This window comes from Hypanus sabinus, chromosome 1, assembly GCF_030144855.1.
Source record: "Hypanus sabinus isolate sHypSab1 chromosome 1, sHypSab1.hap1, whole genome shotgun sequence".
In the NCBI taxonomy this organism is placed as follows: Eukaryota; Metazoa; Chordata; class Chondrichthyes; order Myliobatiformes; family Dasyatidae; genus Hypanus; species Hypanus sabinus.
In genome coordinates, this window is record NC_082706.1 from 44985024 (window position 1) to 45004055 (window position 19032).

A 19032-nucleotide genomic window follows, 5' to 3' on the forward strand; every position below is an offset into this window, starting at 1 on the left:
AGTTGCTGCGGGACGCGCTGGAGCTTCCCTCAGCCATGGAGCTGCACTGAGAGAGCGCATCGCGCGCTCGTTCCAAAACCTACCCGAGATAAGCCACGCACAATAATAATTAAATTCCTTCTGCACTGTACCAAGACAGAGATTCTACAAAGGGCCTGGGGGAAGAAGAGCGTGTTTTTAGACAATAAATTAATATATTTTGACCAACATTACTCCCCGCCCCCATGGTCCTGCAGAAACGTAAAGAATGCTCTGAAGTAAAGCGAGTACTAAAGCAAGAAAGGATTAGATTTCAAACTCCGTATCCTGCTAAACTTCGAGTGTTTTATGAAGACGGGAAGCGGTTTTACCAGACAGTGTAAGAGGCGACTGCAGACATGAAGGCCAGTGGGTTGCCTAACAGCGTGATTAAACCGAGGGAAAGCCTGGCAGAGGAATTATCCCGCTCTGCTTGGGAAGTAGTGCGAGAATCGAGAAGGCAGGAGACGGGAGAAGGCCGAGAGAAATATATCAGGAAGAGACCAAGAGTTTTCCAAAGTCTTCCCTTCCAGAAGAGCCATAATGTAACTTTAAAAATGTTGAGAAGCTAAATGGAAGCAAAAGTAGACGTGATATAACTATCTCGAGAAATACTTACTATAATGTGTATTTTATATTACTTAGTTGTTTTTCTTTATTCGCTCAGTTACTCCTTTTTTCCCCAACAAAATGAGAATATATATATGAGAGAGAGTGTGTGTGTGTGTATGTATGTTTATATATATATATATATAGAGAGAGATATAGATATGTCTCTGTGTGTGTGTGTGTGTGTGTGTGTGTGTGAGAGAGAGAGAGAGTGTGTGTGAGAGTGTGTGTGTGTGTGTGTGAGTGTGTGTGTGAGTGTGTGTGTGTGTGTGAGTGTGTGTGTGTGTGTGTGTGTGAGTGTGTGTGTGAGTGTGTGTGTGAGTGTGAGTGTGTATAAGGAGTACACAGGGAAATGTTTTCTGTGCAATGGATTTGCTCGCTGACTTTTATGAATACTGCAATGGGAGCCCTCAACTCACAAGCAGGAGGGGTTATCCCCCACAGCTAGACATTTCCTCTAGCTCAACGCACGGTCATCTACCAGAGACTTCAGCCTTGGAATCACACCTTTGTTGCCTGTTTTGTTATTATTTGCATTTCTTGGTTCTTATCTGTTCAGGGAGTAGATCGATTAAGTTTTATTCGGATAATTTCAATGATACATTGACAGATAAATACAGATGGCTAAGGACAAGGTAAAATTCATTTCTTTCAAAGTAAATGGGCTATTAAATCCAATGAAACATAAGAGAATGTTATCCAAAATGACAAAAGAACATGCCCATGTAGTATATTTACAGGAAACTCATTTAAGTGATAATGAGCATAGAAAACTAAAGAGAATGGGCTTCACTAATTTGTTTTTCTCCTCATATAAATAAGGACATAGGAGAGGAGTTGCTATTCTTACGTCAAGTAAGCGAAATTTTGAAAACGCATTCGAAATGGGAGACAAAGAGAGCAGAGACATTCTGTTAAAGGGGAATATAGATGGAAGTTCAGTTACTCTATTGAATATATACACACCCCCGGGAAGTGATATTGGTTTCTTTCAGAAAATTACTGATATTATGGTAGCAGAAACAGAAGGTCTCTTGATATGTGGGGAGACTTAAATTTACAATTACAACCAAACTTAGACTCTTCCAATATAAAAACCTATGAAACAAAATCTTTACAGAAGAAAGTTAGTACACTTTTTGAGGATGTTGGTTTAATTGATATATGGAGGGACCTTTTCCCCGACAGAAAGGATTACATTCATTATTCTGCTCCCCATTCTGTATATACAAGAATAGACTATTTAATAACATTTGGAAAAGACAAAATAAACACCTGTGGAATTGGGATAATAGATGTAAGTGACCAGGCACCTATATATTTATCTGTTTACCTACAACCCAAGAATACTATTTGGAAACTAAATTCAAGTCTACTCAATGATCCGTACTTTAAGGAACAAATTAAAAAAGAAATTGGTCTTTACTTAGAATTTGTTGATAATGGAGAGGTTTCACCTCCCATTTTATGGGATACTCAGAAGGCTGTCTTAAGAGGAAAATTATAGCGATATCTTCATATAAGAAAAAAATAAGGAATAAAACATTAGAGGAATTACAAAATAGGCTGAAGGAACTAGAGAAAAAAAACACAAATTGAATTTGGCACAGGATACATTAAGGGAAATTTTTAAAAAAATATGAATGAAATTAATAATTTGGCTACGCAAGAAGTCAGGAAAGATTTAATGTTTCTGAAACAGAGACATTATGAAAGTGGATCAAAATCTATGAAAATACTGGCGTGGATACTGAAAAAAAAAGATAGCAGAGAATACAATTCATAGAATTAGGGACTCAAGAATGAAATTGATAAAAAATAAGCTAACTGAAATTCCAGAAGCTTCTGAAGTGTTTAACAAAACTCTATTTTCCAAAGTTCCAGGGGAAGCATAACCCAAACTGACAGCTTCTTGAATTCTCTAGAGTTACCCACTTTATGTGAATAACAAAATAGAACGATGACTGCTGACATAACTGGCATTGAATTAAGAGCTGTTATTAGTAGGCTTAAATTAAGCAATCACCAGGATCAGATGGGTATGCGGCAGAGTGGTACAAAGAATTTAAAAATAAGTTAATTCCTGTTTTACTCCCCACACTGAACTGGGCTCTAAAATAAAGGCACAAATGCCACCCAGTTGGAAGGAAGTGATAATCTCAGCTGTAGCGAAAGAAGGCAAGGATAAAATGGATTGCGGGTCATTTAGACCAATATCCGTTCTTAATGTAGATTATAGATTATTTACCTCCATCATGGCCAAACGATTAGAGGAGTTTCCACCCATTCTGATACATAACAATCAGATAGGTTTTATACGACGATGCCAAACACAAGACAATATACGAAGGACACTTCACATTATGGATCATATACAAAAAAAAATTAAAATCGAAGCAATAGTGATAAGCGTGGACACTGAAAAGGCATTTGTTTCAGTTAATTGGAATTTCCTTTACAGAGCTTTACATAGATTTGGTTTCCAAGACACAATTATTAAAACTATTCAGACAGTATATGACAACCCTACTGCTAGGATTAAAATCAATGGATATTTATCAAATAGTTTTACCCTAGAAAGTGCCACAAGACAGGGTTCTACATGGTCACCGCTACTCTTCGCATTGTATCTGGAACCATTAGCTCAATACATCAGAGAAAATGAAGATATCAGGGGAATTACTGTTAAAGGGACAGAACATAAAGTGGCTTGTTACGCGGATGATATTTTGATCTATATAGGGCAACCAACATACACTTTACCCAAATTGATGCAATTCTTTGAACAATATGGTCAATTATCAGGATACATGATCAACATAGATAAAGCCCAATTACTTTCATATTACTATAGCCCACCAAGAGAAACTGAAAATAGATACCGCAGTGCATGGCACACAGAATCTTTCAAATATTTGGGCATCATTATGCCCAAAGATTTGGCAAAATTATCAGAATGTAATTATCAGCCTTTATATAAAAAATATGGAAGATGTGGCAAGATGGAGCCTGATTCCTTTTTTCAGTCTCAGTTCAAGAATTGAGTCTATTAAAATGAATATACTGCCCAGACTGTTATATCTCTTTCAGACCCAACCAATAGAGTTCAATCAAAATCAATCTAATGAATGGAACAAGATGCTATCAAGGTATATTTGGCAGGGTAAAAGGTCTAGAGTTTGCCTCAAAATTTTGCAAATAGCAAAGGAAAAGGGTGATGGGGCCTACCTTCTCTTAGAGATTATTATTTTGCAGCACAGTTGAGAGCTGTGATAGGTTGGTGCAACCCATCACATGACGCTTAATGGAAAAATATTGAGGAGCGGGTACTTCCCATCCCCATACAAGCAATTTTGGCTGATAACAACCTGCAAAGGTACATAAATACTATTGATAAGCCATGGGTGAAATTGACTCTTAAAATATGGAAAACTACCATAAAATAATATAATCTAGAGGGAGATATTGCAATTCTTAAATGGTGTGCATATGACTCTGATTTTACACCAAATAAATTGGATGCTAGAATTAAGGACTGGACAGCTAAAGGAATAACAGTTCTTTGCAACAGAATGAAAGTAGGAACACTGTTCAGTTTTGAAACGCTTAAAGATAAACACTTACTTAAAAAAACAAGAGTTTAATCGGTATTTAAAGATGCAACAATATGTTAATAAGAGGCTAAAAAATGTAACCAAGGCAAGTACATGCTTGGTAGAGATATTTAGAAAAGCATATAATTCTGATAACGATAGTAGAATCATTTCAAGCATATATTAGGGGTTGTTAAATCTTAAAACACATTCGGTTTCATACATTAAAACAAAATGGGAGAAGTAAGGAGAGATAATTATATCTGAGGAAGAATGGACAATAATATAGAGGTATCTATGGAAGTGTACCAGTTCAGAGAAATGGAGGGAGTTTGGATGGAAAAACTTGATAAGATATTTTATTACATCCTCTCAGAAATCCTATTATGATAGTAACCTTCATGTTTGCTGGAGGAATTGTTGAAATGAAAATATCATATTTTTTGGGACTGTCCTGTTATCAAAAACTATTGGAGGGGGATACACAACACCCTACAGGACATCTTTCAATGTGAAATACCCTTAGAGAGTAAGGCCATATATTTTGGATATAAACCTGAATAATGGTGGAAAAGAAATAAATATTTAATGAATATACTGTGAGTGGCTGGTAAAAAGACTCTTGCTAGGAAATGGTTGTCACAGGAGAACAAAACATTAAATGCATGGATGGAAATTTCAATGGGCATTTACAAAATGGAGAAGATAACAGCAGCTGTTAATCTTAAGCTGGAGCAATTTGATTCATACAGGGAAAAGTGGTTTAACGACATAATGCCTCATAGGCCTGATTTTATTCTCACAAGTCAATGAATCTGTTATAAAAGAAAAAGATCACTCCCTGCTTGTGCATAGTTTTTTTTTTTCCTTTTGCTTTCCGGCTCTTTTCTTTAAGTGTATACCTCAGATAAATACTTTGTAGAGATTTGTGATATGTATGATTATATGATATATATGTACAATGTCTGAGATACATCTTAAGGAAAAGTTAAAAAAATAAATAAAGCGCTGCCCCTCACACATTGTGACTCTCACTCAGCACTGCACCTCACAAATTGTGACTCTCCCTCGGCACTGCCCCTCACACAGTGTTGGGGTCTCCCTCAGCACTGCCTCTCTCACAGTGTGACTCTCCCTCAGCACTGCCCCTTAAACAGTGGTATCTTTCCCTTCCCGTTTAAGGGGGAGTTGCTGAAGCAAAGCAAGAACTTGCTGATAACAAAGCTATTAATTACGGTATTAATCACACTTTTTTTCTTGGATATGATCACAGTATTCGATGGTAAGTAACTTCCCTTTCGCAGTTGATCTTTTGAACTGCCTGTACAACCTGGTATTTTTGCGGTGTGAAGTCTGGGAAGTGCAGGACAGTTGTGGCGTGGCCTGTAAGGGTCGAATCGAGACATCTGGACCTGGTCCTGAGAGCGGGGAATGAACCAATGTTTGGCCATTGCTGGAGCGACTTGGAGGCAATTTGATGCGGTAGGACAGAGGCGATGTGAGTGGAGGGAAGGCAGAGTGGAAGCGGTGGGACCCGGGCCCGAACCCGATATCGAAGTTTGGCAATTTAAGTGCCGGGACAGATTGAAAAGGTCAGGGTGTCGGGCCGGGGGCAAAGTTCAGCTCGCTGCTCCGCGATATATCTCAAGATTGTATATATTCTACATACTCCGATAATAAATATAATTTGAACTTTGAACTCTGGGAGCTAATTGTTGATGTGTGATATCGAGAAAATAACCAGTCGAATTCTGAGAACAGCCGAACACCCGTGGTTTCACACATTTCCGCCGTCAGCAGGACTGAACCAACACTGTTGAATTGTCACTGACTATTCTTATCGAGGCAGTGATGTCTCTGTGAAGCTGTTCCCTAATCAGCCGGGCTCTCGCCCCACTGCCCCACACGTTCCATCCCCGAATGATCCAATTCCCACCGGTTAATCTTGTTAAAGCTGCTTCCACGACCCATATGAGAGACTGAGTAACGGAGAGAGGTTGAACTGGTTGGGACATTCTTCGTCATAGTGTATCATACAGCGTGATCACATTGAGGTGTATAAGATCATAACGGACATAGGCAGGGTTTTTTTTCCCAGAGTTGGGAAATCAAGACCATAGAGGCACAGGTTTAAGGTTAGGCGGGAGAGATTTAATGGGGACTCGAGGAGCAATTTTTTTCTCCCATGACGTGAAAGATATATAAGACCAAAAAACCTAAGACACAGTAGGAACATGAGGCCATTCAGTCCATCAATTTTCTCCGCACTCTTTCATGAGTGACTTATTATCTTTTTCAATGCCATTCTCCTGTATTCTCCTTGTAACCCCTGAGGTCTTTACTAATCCAAACATCTATCAACCTCTGCTTTAAATACACCTGAAGAATTGGCCTCCGCAGCTGTCTGTGGCAATTAATTCTACAGATTCAACACACTCTGGCTGTAGAATTTCTTCCTCTTCTCTGTTCTAAAGGGATGATCCTGTTCGGAGGGAGTGCCCTCTAGTCTGAGACTAGGAAACTTCTTCTCCAAGTCCACTCCATAAGGAACAAGCTGCCAGAGGAAGTTGTTGAGGCAGGTAGATTAACAACATATGGACAAGAAAATGGAGTGGAGATGTTTAGAAGGATATGTGGCAGAGGTGGCCAAATGTCGAGATGAAGGGTCTCGGCCCAAAACATTTATTCCCCTCCAGAGATGCTTGCTGACCTGCTGAGTTTTTTCAGCATTTTAGTGTGTGTTGCTCAAGATTTCCAGCATCTGCAGAATCACTTGTGCTTGTGAATAATTTAGATGGGAATCTTGGTCAGCAAGTACAATTTGCGCTGAAGGGCCTGCTTATGTGTTGTACGAGTCTTGACTCTTTCAGCTAAACAGCCGGGCACACAGCCCAGCCCCCTACTCAGCCCTGAGTACCCTGGTTAGTGTCACACCAGCCAGACGAGAGGAAATTCAGGAATTTGCTGCCCGAGCTGCTGCTGATTTACCTTGAAGAAGTTGCAGGAGGAAGTACACCTTTCCGATTGTTCTCAGATCCAGCATATTCTGTCGGTTTTCTGCCCTTAGACTGAAAAAGAAAGTAGTTACAATGAATCCCCAGCAAACTGCCATCATTTCAACATCACTGTGAGGGACAAGAAGATTCCCAAACGATGCTGTGCTAATCCCATCAGTGATCCCACACACTTCTAAATCATTCATTTTAATTTTATACTCGACATCTTGAAAGGAGCTTTGAAAACGAGGGCGCATGAAAGAGGAACTGGGCCCCAGTGAAAGAGAAGGGAAAATGAAAATGACACAAAGAGGTGAGGGAAGTGTCTGACAGATTGGAGGTATTGGTCAGGAGAGTAAGAACAAATGTTAGAACGTTATCTTAACACTGTTCAATGTGCTGGCAGATTGCACTTGGAGCATTTTGTGCCGTTCTGGTCACCCAGCTAGAGCAAGGATATCATTAAGCTACAGAGAATGCAAGAAAGATTCACAATGATATCACCAGGATTGGGGGGTGTGAGTTATAAGGAGAGACTGATCAGGCTGGCATGGTTTCCCCTGAAGGGGCGATATTATAGATGATTACTGTGACAGTCCCTCAGTACTGTCGCTCAGACAGTGTGACTCAGCCGGGGACGAACATACCCTCCGAAAAGTGAGGTGGTCTGATCCTCCATCAGTGCTGCTGATTTTTCCCGATATTCTGACACTCCCTCAGTACTGTCGCAATGAGACATTGACTCTCCCTCAGTACTGTCCCTCTGATAGTGTGACGCTCCCTCAGTACTGAAACGCTGACAGTGTGACACTCTTTCAGTACTGTCCCTCTGAAACTCTGACACTCCGTCAGTACAGTCCCTCAGCGAGTTTGACACTCCCTCAGTCCTGTCCCTCTGACAGTCTGAAACTCGGTCAGTACAGCCCCTCTAACAGTTTGACACTCGCTCGGTACTGCCCCTCTGACAATGTGACACTCCATTAGTACTGTCCCTCTGACAGTGCGACACTCCCTCAGTACTATCCTTCTGTCTGTGTGACTCTCCCTCAGTACTCTCCCTCTGACTGTGTGACTCCTCCTCTGTACTTACCCTCTGACCGTGTGGCACAACTTCAGTACTATCCCTCTGACAGTGTGACACTCACTCAGTCTGTCCCTCTGACAGTATGACATTCCTCAGTACTATACCTCTGACATTGTAACACTCCCTCATTCCTCTCCCTCTGACTGTGTGACTCTCCCTCAGTACTGACTCTCTGGCACTGTGACAGTACCTCACTACTCTCCCTCTGACAGTGTGACAGTCCCTCAGTACCGTCACTCTGACAGTGTGACACTCCCTCAGTACTGTCCCTCAAACAGTGTGGCATTCATTCAGTACTGTCCGTCTGACAGTGTGACACTCCCTCAGTACTGTGCCTCAGACAGTGTGGCATGCACTCAGTACTGTCCCTCTGATACTTTGACACTGTCTCAGTACTGTGCCTCAGACAGTGTGAGATTCAATCTGTACTGTCCCACTGACAGTGTGACACTACCACAGTTCTGGTCCTCTGAAAGTGTAACACTCCCTCAGTACTGCGCCTCAGACAGTGTGACAATCACTACTGTCCCTGTGTCCGTGTGACACTTCGACAAAACTATCTCTCTAACACAGTAACAATCCATCAACACTGTCCCTCTCACAGTGTGACACTGCCTTAGTACTGTCCCTATGACCGTTTGACTATCCCTCAGTACAGTCCCTCTGTCAGTTTGACACTCTCTCAGAACTGTCCATCAGAGAGTGAGACACTGCCTCATTACAGTCCCTCTGAAACTCTGACACTCCCACAGTATTGTCCCTCTGACAGTGTGACACTCCCTCAGTATTGCCCCTCTGACAATGTGACACTCCCTCGGTACTGTTCATCTGACAGTGAGACAATCCATTAGTACTGCCCCTCTGATATGTGACACTTCATCAGTTCTGACCCTCGGTCATTGTGTCACTTCCTCAGAACTGCCCTCTCTCAGTGTGAGACCCCCTCAGTACTGTCCTTCTGACAGTGCGACACTCCCACAATACAGTCCCTCTGATTCTTTGACACTCCATCAGTCCTGTCCCTCTGACACTGTGATACTCACACAGTACTGTCCCTCTAACGTTGTGAATCTCCCTGAGTACTGTCTCACCGACAGTGTAACTCTCCCTGAGTACTGTCCCTCCGAGAGTGTAACTATCCCTTAGTACTGTCCCTCTGACAGTGTAACAAGGCCTCAGTACTATCTCTCTGAACCTCTGACACTCCCTCAATACAGCCCTTCAAACACTTCGACAATCCCTCAGTCCTGTCCCTCTGCCAGTGTGACACAACCACAGTACTGTCATTCTGACAGGGTGGCACTCCCTCAGTACTGTTCCTCCAACAGTGTGACACTCCCTCAGTCCTGTTCCTCTGTCAGTGTGACACTCCCTCAGTCCTGTCCCTCTGACAGTGAGACACGCCGGCTGTAAAGTCCCTCTAACAGTTTGACTCTCCCTCAGAACTGTCCCTCTGACAGTGTCACACTCCCTAAGTGCTGAACCTTTGCCAGGGTGGCACTCCATCAGTACCGTTCCTCTGATATCGTGACACTGCCTCAGTACTCTTTATCTGACAAGTGCGACAATCCATCAGTACTGCCCCTCTGCCAGTGTGACACTTCCTCAGTTCTGACCCTATGTCATTATGTCACTCCCTCAGAACAGCCCTCTCTCAGTGTGCGACCCACTCAGTACTGCCCCTCTGACAGTGCGGCACTCCCTCAGTACTGTCCCTCTGGCAGTGAGACACTTCCTCAGTCCTGTCCCTCTGACAGTGTGACACTGCCTCAGTACGGTCATTCTGACAGGGTGGCATTCCCTCAGTCCTGTTCCTCTGTCAGTGTTGCACTCACTCAGTACTGTCCCTCTGACAGTGTGACACTCCCTCAGTATATTACATCCGACAATCAGAAACTCCCTCAGTACAGTCCCTCCGACAATGTCACACTTCCTCAGTCTTGTCCCTCTGACAGTGTGACACACCCACAGTACTGTCCCTATGACAGTGTGACATTCGCTCAGTAGAGTGCATCTGACAGTGTGGTACTACCTCTGTATAGTCCCTCTGTAGTGTGATACTCACACAGTACTGTCCCTCTAACGTTGTGACTCTCTCTCAGTACTGTCTCTCCGACAGCGTAACTCTCGCTTAGTACTGTCCCTATGACAGTTTGACACTCCCTGAGTACTTTCAATCTGACAGTGTGACACGCCGGCTGTACAGTCCCTCGAATAGTTTGACACTCCCTCAGAACTATCCCTCTGACAGTGTCAAACTCCCTAAGTACGGAACCTTTGACAGGGTGGCACTCCCTCAGTACTGTTCCTCTGTGAGTGTGAGACTCCCCCACTACTGACATTCTGATAGTGTGAAACTCTCACAGTACAGTCCCTTCGACAGTGTCACTCTCCCTCAGTATTGTCCCTCCGACAGTGTGACACACCCACAGTACTGTCCATTTGACAGTGTGACATTCCCTCAGTACAGTACAATTGGCAGTGCGATAATACCTCCGGACAGTACCTCAGACAGTGTGATACTTCCACAGTACTGTCCCTCTAACGTTGTGACTCTGCCTCAGTACTGTCTCTCCGACATTGTAACTCTCCCTGAGTACTGTCCCTCCGACAGTGTAACTATCCCTTAGTACTGTCCCTCTGACAGTGTAACAAGGCCTCAGTACTATCTCTCCGAATCTCTGACACTCCCTCAATACAGCCCCTCAAACACTTTGATGATCCCTCTGTCCTGTCCGTCTGACAGTGTGACACTTCCTCAGTTCTGACACTCTGTCATTATGTCACTCCCTCAGAACTGCCCTCTCTCAGTGTGAGCCCCCTCAGTACTGCCCCACTGACAGTGCGGCACTCCCTCAGTACTGTCCCTCTGGCAATGAGTCACTCGCGCAGTCCTGTCCCTCTGAGAGTGTGACCCTCCCTCAGTACTATCATTCTGACAGTGTGGCATTCCCTCAATCCTGTTCCACTGTCAATGTTGCACTCACTCAGTACTGTCCCTCTGAGAGGGTGACACTCCCTCAGTACTGTCATTCTGACTGGGTGGCATTCCCTCAATCCTGTTCCACTGTCAATGTTGCACTCACTCAGTACTGTCCCTCTGAGAGGGTGACACTCCCTCAGTATAAAACATCTAACAATCAGAAACTCCCTCAGTACAGTCCCTCCGACAGTGTCACACTCCCTCAGTATTGTCCCTCTGACAGTGTGACACACCCTCAGTACTGTCCCTATGACAGTGTGACATTTGCTCAGTAGAGTGCATCTGACAGTGTGATAATACCTCTGTACAGTCCCTCTGAAAGTGTGATACTCCCACAGTACTGTACCTCTAACGTTGTGACTCTCTGTCAGTACTGTCTCACCGACAGTGAAACTCTCGCTTAGTACTGTCCCTATGACAGTTTGACACTCCCTGAGTACTTTCCCTCTGACAGTGTGACACGCCGACTGTACAGTCCCTCTAACAGTTTGTCTCTCCCTCAGAACTATCCCTCTGACAGAGTCACACTCCCTAAGTACTGAACCTTTGACAAGGTGGCACTCCCTCAGTACTGTTCCTCTGAGAGTGTGATACTCCCACAGTACTGACATTTTGATAGTGTGATACTCTCACAGTACAGTCCCTCCGACAGTGTCACTCTCCCCCGGAAGTGTCGCTCTGACAATCTGACACACCCGCAGTACTGTCCCTTTGACAGTGTAACATTCCCTCAATACAGTACAATTGGCAGTGTGATAATACCTCCGTACAGTACCTCTGACAGTGTGATACTCCCACAGTACTGTCCCTCTAACGTTGTGACTCTTCCTCAGTACTGTCTCTCCGACAGTGTAACTCTCCCTGAGTACTGTCCCTCCAACAGTGTAACTATCCCTTAGTACTGTCCCGCTGACAATGTGACACTCGCTTAGTACTGTCCCTCTGACAGTGTGACACTGCCTCAGTACTATCTCTCTGAATCTCTGACACTCCCTCAATAAGCCCCTCAAACACATTGACACTCCCTCAGCCCTGTCACTCTGACAGTGTGACACTCCCTCAGTACTGTTATTCTGATAGGGTGGCACTCCCTCAGTACTGTTCCTCTGATAGTGTGAAACTCCCCCAGTACTGACATTCTGATAGTGTGATACTCCCACAGTACAGTCCCTCTAATGTTGTGACTCTGCCTCAGTACTGTCTCTCCGACAGTGTAACTCTCCCTGAGTACTGTCCCTCCAACAGTGTAACTATCCCTTAGTACTGTCCCTCTGACAGTGTGACACTTGCTCAGTTCTGACCCTCTGTCATTATGTCACTCCCTCAGAACTGCCCTCTCTCAGTGTGAGACCCCCTCAGTACTGCCTCTCTGACAGTGCGGCACTCCCTCAGTACTGTCCCTCTGGCAGTGAGACACTCCCTCAGTCCTGTCCCTCTGACAGTGTGACACTGCCTCAGTAGGGTCATTCTGACAGGGTGGCATTCCCTCAGTCCTGTTCCTCTGTCAGTGTTGCACTCACTCAGTACTGTCCCTCTGACAGTGTGACACTCCCTCAGTATAGTACATCTGACAATCAGAAACTCCCTCAGTACAGTCCCTCCGACAATGTCACACTTCCTCAGTCTTGTCCCTCTGACAGTGTGACACACCCACAGTACTGTCCCTATGACAGTGTGACATTCGCTCAGTAGAGTGCATCTGACAGTGTGGTACTACACTGTAGTAGTCTGATACTCACACAATACTGTCCCTCTAACGTTGTGACTCTGCCTCAGTATTGTCCCTCCGACAGTGTAACTCTCCCTGAGTACTGTCCCTCCGACAGTGTAACTATCCCTTAGTACTGTCCCTCTGACAGTGTGACACTCGCTCAGTACTGTCCTTCTGACAGTGTGACAGTGCCTCAGTACTATCTCTCTGAATCTCTGACACTCCCTCAATAAGCCCCTCAAAACACATTGACACTCCCTCAGCCCTGTCCCTCTGACAGTGTGACACTCCCTCAGTACTGTTATTCTGACAGGGTGGCACTCACTCAGTACTGTTCCTCAGATAGTGTGACACTCCCCCAGTACTGACATTCTGATAGTGTGAAACTCTCACAGTACAGTCCCTCCGACAGTGTCATTCTCCCTCAGAAGTGTCCCTCTGACAGTGTGACACACCCACAGTACTTTCATTCTGACAGGGTGGCACTCCGTCAGTACTGTTCCTCCAACAGTGTGAAACTCCCTCAGTCCTGTTCCACTGTCATTGTGACACTTCCTCAGTCCTGTTCCTCTGACAGTGTTGCACTCCCTCAGCACTGTCCCTCTGACAGTGTGACACTCCCTCAGTATAGTACATCTGACAATCAGAAACTCCCTCTGTACAGTCCCTCCGACAATGTCACACTCCCTCAGTACTGTCCCTCCGACAGTGTAACTATCCCTTAGTACTGTACCTCTGACAGTGTAACAAGGCCTCAGTACTATCTCTCTGAATCTCTGACACTCCCCCAATACAGCCCCTCAAACACTTTGACAATCCCTCTGTCCTGTCCCTCTGACAGTGTGACACTCCCTCAGTACTGTCATTCTGACAGGGTGGTTCTCCCTCGGTACTGTTCCTCTAACAGTGTGACACTCACTCAGTACTGTCCCTCTGGCAGTGTGACACGTCGGCTGTACAGTCCCTCTAACAGTTTGACACTCCCTCAGAACTATCCCTCTGACAGCGTCACACTCCCTAAGTACTGAACCTTTGACAGGGAGGCACTCCATCAGTACTGTTCCTCTGATACTGTGACACTGCCTCAATACTGTCCCTCAGATAGTGTGACACTGCCTCAGTACTGTATATCTGACAGTGTGACAATCCATCAGTACTGCCCCTCTCACAGAGTGACACTTCCTCATTTCTGACCCTCTGTCATTATGTCACTCGCTCAGAACTGCCCTCTCTGAGTGTGAGACCCCCTCAGTACTGCCCCTCTGACAGTGCGGCACTTCCTCAGCACTGTCCCTCTGACAGTGTGACACTTCCTCAGTATAATACATCTAACAATCAGAAACTCCCTCAGTACAGTCACTCCGACAGTGTCACACTCCCTCAGTATTGCCCCTCTGACAGTGTGACACACCCACAGTACTTTCATTCTGACAGGGTGGCACTCCGTCAGTACTGTTCCTCCAACAGTGTGAAACTCCCTCAGTCCTGTTCCACTGTCAGTGTGACATTTCCTCAGTCCTGTTCCACTGACAGTGTTGCACTCACTCAGTACTGTCCCTCTGACAGTGTGACACTCCCTCAGTATAGTACATCTGACAATCAGAAACTCCCTCAGTACAGTCCCTCCGACAGTGTCACACTCCCTCAGTATTGTCCCTCCGACAGTGTAACTATCCCTTAGTACTGTCCCTCTGGCAGTGTGACACTCGCTCAGTACTGTCCCTCTGACAGTGTGACACTCCCGCAGTACTGTTCCTCTGACAGTGTAACACAGCCTCAGTACTGTTATTCTGATAGGGTGGCACTCCCTCAGTACTGTTCCTCTGATAGTGTGAAACTCCCCCAGTACTGACATTCGGATAGTGTGATACTCCCACAGTACAGTCCCTCTAATGTTGTGACTCTGCCTCAGTACTGTCTCTCCGACAGTGTAACTCTCCCTGAGTACTGTCCCTCCAACAGTGTAACTATCCGTTAGTACTGTACCGCTGACAATGTAACACTCGCTTAGTACTGTCCCTCTGACAGTGTGACACTTCCTCAGTTCTGACCCTCTGTCATTATGTCACTCCCTCAGAACTGCCCTCTCTCAGTGTGAGACCCCCTCAGTACTGCCTCTCTGACAGTGCGGCACTCCCTCAGTACTGTCCCTCTGGCAGTGAGACACTCCCTCAGTCCTGTCCCTCTGACAGTGTGACACTGCCTCAGTAGGGTCATTCTGACAGGGTGGCATTCCCTCAGTCCTGTTCCTCTGTCAGTGTTGCACTCACTCAGTACTGTCCCTCTGACAGTGTGACACTCCCTCAATATAGTACATCTGACAATCAGAAACTCCCTCAGTACAGTCCCTCCGACAATGTCACACTTCCTCAGTCTTGTCCCTCTGACAGTGTGACACACCCACAGTACTGTCCCTATGACAGTGTGACATTCGCTCAGTAGAGTGCATCTGACAGTGTGGTAGTACACTGTAGTAGTCTGATACTCACACAGTACTGTCCCTCTAACGTTGTGACTCTGCCTCAGTATTGTCCCTCCGACAGTGTAACTCTCCCTGAGTACTGTCCCTCCGACAGTGTAACTATCCCTTAGTACTGTCCCTCTGACAGTGTGACACTCGCTCAGTACTGTCCTTCTGACAGTGTGACACTGCCTCAGTACTATCTCTCTGAATCTCTGACACTCCCTCAATAAGCCCCTCAAACACATTGACACTCCCTCAGCCCTGTCCCTCTGACAGTGTGACACTCCCTCAGTACTGTTATTCTGACAGGGTGGCACTCACTCAGTACTGTTCCTCAGATAGTGTGACACTCCCCCAGTACTGACATTCTGATAGTGTGAAACTCTCACAGTACAGTCCCTCCGACAGTGTCATTCTCCCTCAGTAGTGTCCCTCTGACAGTGTGACACACCCACAGTACTTTCATTCTGACAGGGTGGCACTCCGTCAGTACTGTTCCTCCAACAGTGTGAAACTCCCTCAGTCCTGTTCCACTGTCATTGTGACACTTCCTCAGTCCTGTTCCTCTGACAGTGTTGCACTCCCTCAGCACTGTCCCTCTGACAGTGTGACACTCCCTCAGTATAGTACATCTGACAATCAGAAACTCCCTCTGTACAGTCCCTCCGACAATGTCACACTCCCTCAGTACTGTCCCTCCGACAGTGTAACTATCCCTTAGTACTGTACCTCTGACAGTGTAACAAGGCCTCAGTACTATCTCTCTGAATCTCTGACACTCCCCCAATACAGCCCCTCAAACACTTTGACAATCCCTCTGTCCTGTCCCTCTGACAGTGTGACACTCCCTCAGTACTGTCATTCTGACAGGGTGGTTCTCCCTCGGTACTGTTCCTCTAACAGTGTGACACTCCCTGAGTACTTTCAATCTGACAGTGTGACACGCCGGCTGTACAGTCCCTCTAACAGTTTGACACTCCCTCAGAACTATCCCTCCGACAGCGTCACACTCCCTAAGTACTGAACCTTTGACAGGGAGGCACTCCATCAGTACTGTTCCTCTGATACTGTGACACTGCCTCAATACTGTCCCTCAGATAGTGTGACACTGCCTCAGTACTGTATATCTGACAGTGTGACAATCCATCAGTACTGCCCCTCTCACAGAGTGACACTTCCTCATTTCTGACCCTCTGTCATTATGTCACTCGCTCAGAACTGCCCTCTCTGAGTGTGAGACCCCCTCAGTACTGCCCCTCTGACAGTGCGGCACTTCCTCAGCACTGTCCCTCTGACAGTGTGACACTCCCTCAGTATAATACATCTAACAATCAGAAACTCCCTCAGTACAGTCACTCCGACAGTGTCACACTCCCTCAGTATTGCCCCTCTGACAGTGTGACACACCCACAGTACTTTCATTCTGACAGGGTGGCACTCCGTCAGTACTGTTCCTCCAACAGTGTGAAACTCCCTCAGTCCTGTTCCACTGTCAGTGTGACATTTCCTCAGTCCTGTTCCACTGACAGTGTTGCAGTCACTCAGTGCTGTCCCTCTGACAGTGTGACACTCCCTCAGTATAGTACATCTGACAATCAGAAACTCCCTCAGTACAGTCCCTCCGACAGTGTCACACTCCCTCAGTATTGTCCCTCCGACAGTGTAACTATCCCTTAGTACTGTCCCTCTGGCAGTGTGACACTCGCTCAGTACTGTCCCTCTGACAGTGTGACACTCCCGCAGTACTGTTCCTCTGACAGTGTAACACTGCCTCAGTACTGTTATTCTGATAGGGTGGCACTCCCTCAGTACTGTTCCTCTGATAGTGTGAAACTCCCCCAGTACTGACATTCTGATAGTGTGATACTCCCACAGTACAGTCCCTCTAATGTTGTGACTCTGCCTCAGTACTGTCTCTCCGACAGTGTAACTCTCCCTGAGTACTGTCCCTCCAACAGTGTAACTATCCGTTAGTACTGTACCGCTGACAATGTAACACTCGCTTAGTACTGTCCCTCTGACAGTTTGACACTTCCTCAGTTCTGACCCTCTGTCATTATGTCACTCCCTCAGAACTGCCCTCTCTCAGTGTGAGACCCCCTCAGTACTGCCTCTCTGACAGTGCGGCACTCCCTCAGTACTGTCCCTCTGGCAGTGAGACACTCCCTCAGTCCTGTCCCTCTGACAGTGTGACACTGCCTCAGTAGGGTCATTCTGACAGGGTGGCATTCCCTCAGTCCTGTTCCTCTGTCAGTGTTGCACTCACTCAGTACTGTCCCTCTGACAGTGTGACACTCCCTCAGTATAGTACATCTGACAATCAGAAACTCCCTCAGTACAGTCCCTCCGACAATGTCACACTTCCTCAGTCTTGTCCCTCTGACAGTGTGACACACCCACAGTACTGTCCCTATGACAGTGTGACATTCGCTCAGTAGAGTGCATCTGACAGTGTGGTAGTACACTGTAGTAGTCTGATACTCACACAGTACTGTCCCTCTAACGTTGTGACTCTGCCTCAGTATTGTCCCTCCGACAGTGTAACTCTCCCTGAGTACTGTCCCTCCGACAGTGTAACTATCCCTTAGTACTGTCCCTCTGACAGTGTGACACTCGCTCAGTACTGTCCTTCTGACAGTGTGACACTGCCTCAGTACTATCTCTCTGAATCTCTGACACTCCCTCAATAAGCCCCACAAACACATTGACACTCCCTCAGCCCTGTCCCTCTGACAGTGTGACACTCCCTCAGTACTGTTATTCTGACAGGGTGGCACTCACTCAGTACTGTTCCTCTGATAGTGTGACACTCCCCCAGTACTGACATTCTGATAGTGTGAAACTCTCACAGTACAGTCCCTCCGACAGTGTCATTCTCCCTCAGTAGTGTCCCTCTGACAGTGTGACACACCCACAGTACTTTCATTCTGACAGGGTGGCACTCCGTCAGTACTGTTCCTCCAACAGTGTGAAACTCCCTCAGTCTTGTTCCACTGTCATTGTGACACTTCCTCAGTCCTGTTCCTCTGACAGTGTTGCACTCCCTCAGCACTGTCCCTCTGACAGTGTGACACTCCCTCAGTATAGTACATCTGACAATCAGAAACTCCCTCTGTACTGTCCCTCCGACATTGTAACTATCCCTTAGTACTGTACCTCTGACAGTGTAACAAGGCCTCAGTACTATCTCTCTGAATCTCTGACACTCCCCCAATACAGCCCCTCAAACACTTTGACAATCCCTCTGTCCTGTCCCTCTGACAGTGTGACACTCCCTCAGTACTGTCATTCTGACAGGGTGGTTCTCCCTCGGTACTGTTCCTCTAACAGTGTGACACTCACTCAGTACTGTCCCTCTGGCAGTGTGACACGTCGGCTGTACAGTCCCTCTAACAGTTTGACACTCCCTCAGAACTATCCCTCTGACAGCGTCACACTCCCTAAGTACTGAACCTTTGACAGGGAGGCACTCCATCAGTACTGTTCCTCTGATACTGTGACACTGCCTCAATACTGTCCCTCAGATAGTGTGACACTGCCTCAGTACTGTATATCTGACAGTGTGACAATCCAT

At 46.0% G+C, this 19032-nt stretch overlaps 2 protein-coding genes across 2 annotated transcripts in view; both read right to left on the reverse strand.

The window, feature by feature from the left end:
- The window catches only part of LOC132399117 (sialic acid-binding Ig-like lectin 10), a 740957-nt gene that overhangs the window by 505202 nt on the left and 216723 nt on the right, over positions 1–19032 (reverse strand). The window lies entirely within an intron of this gene.
- The window catches only part of LOC132383579 (sialic acid-binding Ig-like lectin 8), a 101088-nt gene that overhangs the window by 20041 nt on the left and 62015 nt on the right, over positions 1–19032 (reverse strand). The window contains exon 2 of the mRNA XM_059958199.1: positions 7209–7288. Coding sequence (XP_059814182.1) covers positions 7209–7263 — 55 coding nt within the window. The 5' untranslated portion in view covers positions 7264–7288. The remainder of the gene's footprint in view (positions 1–7208; positions 7289–19032) is intronic.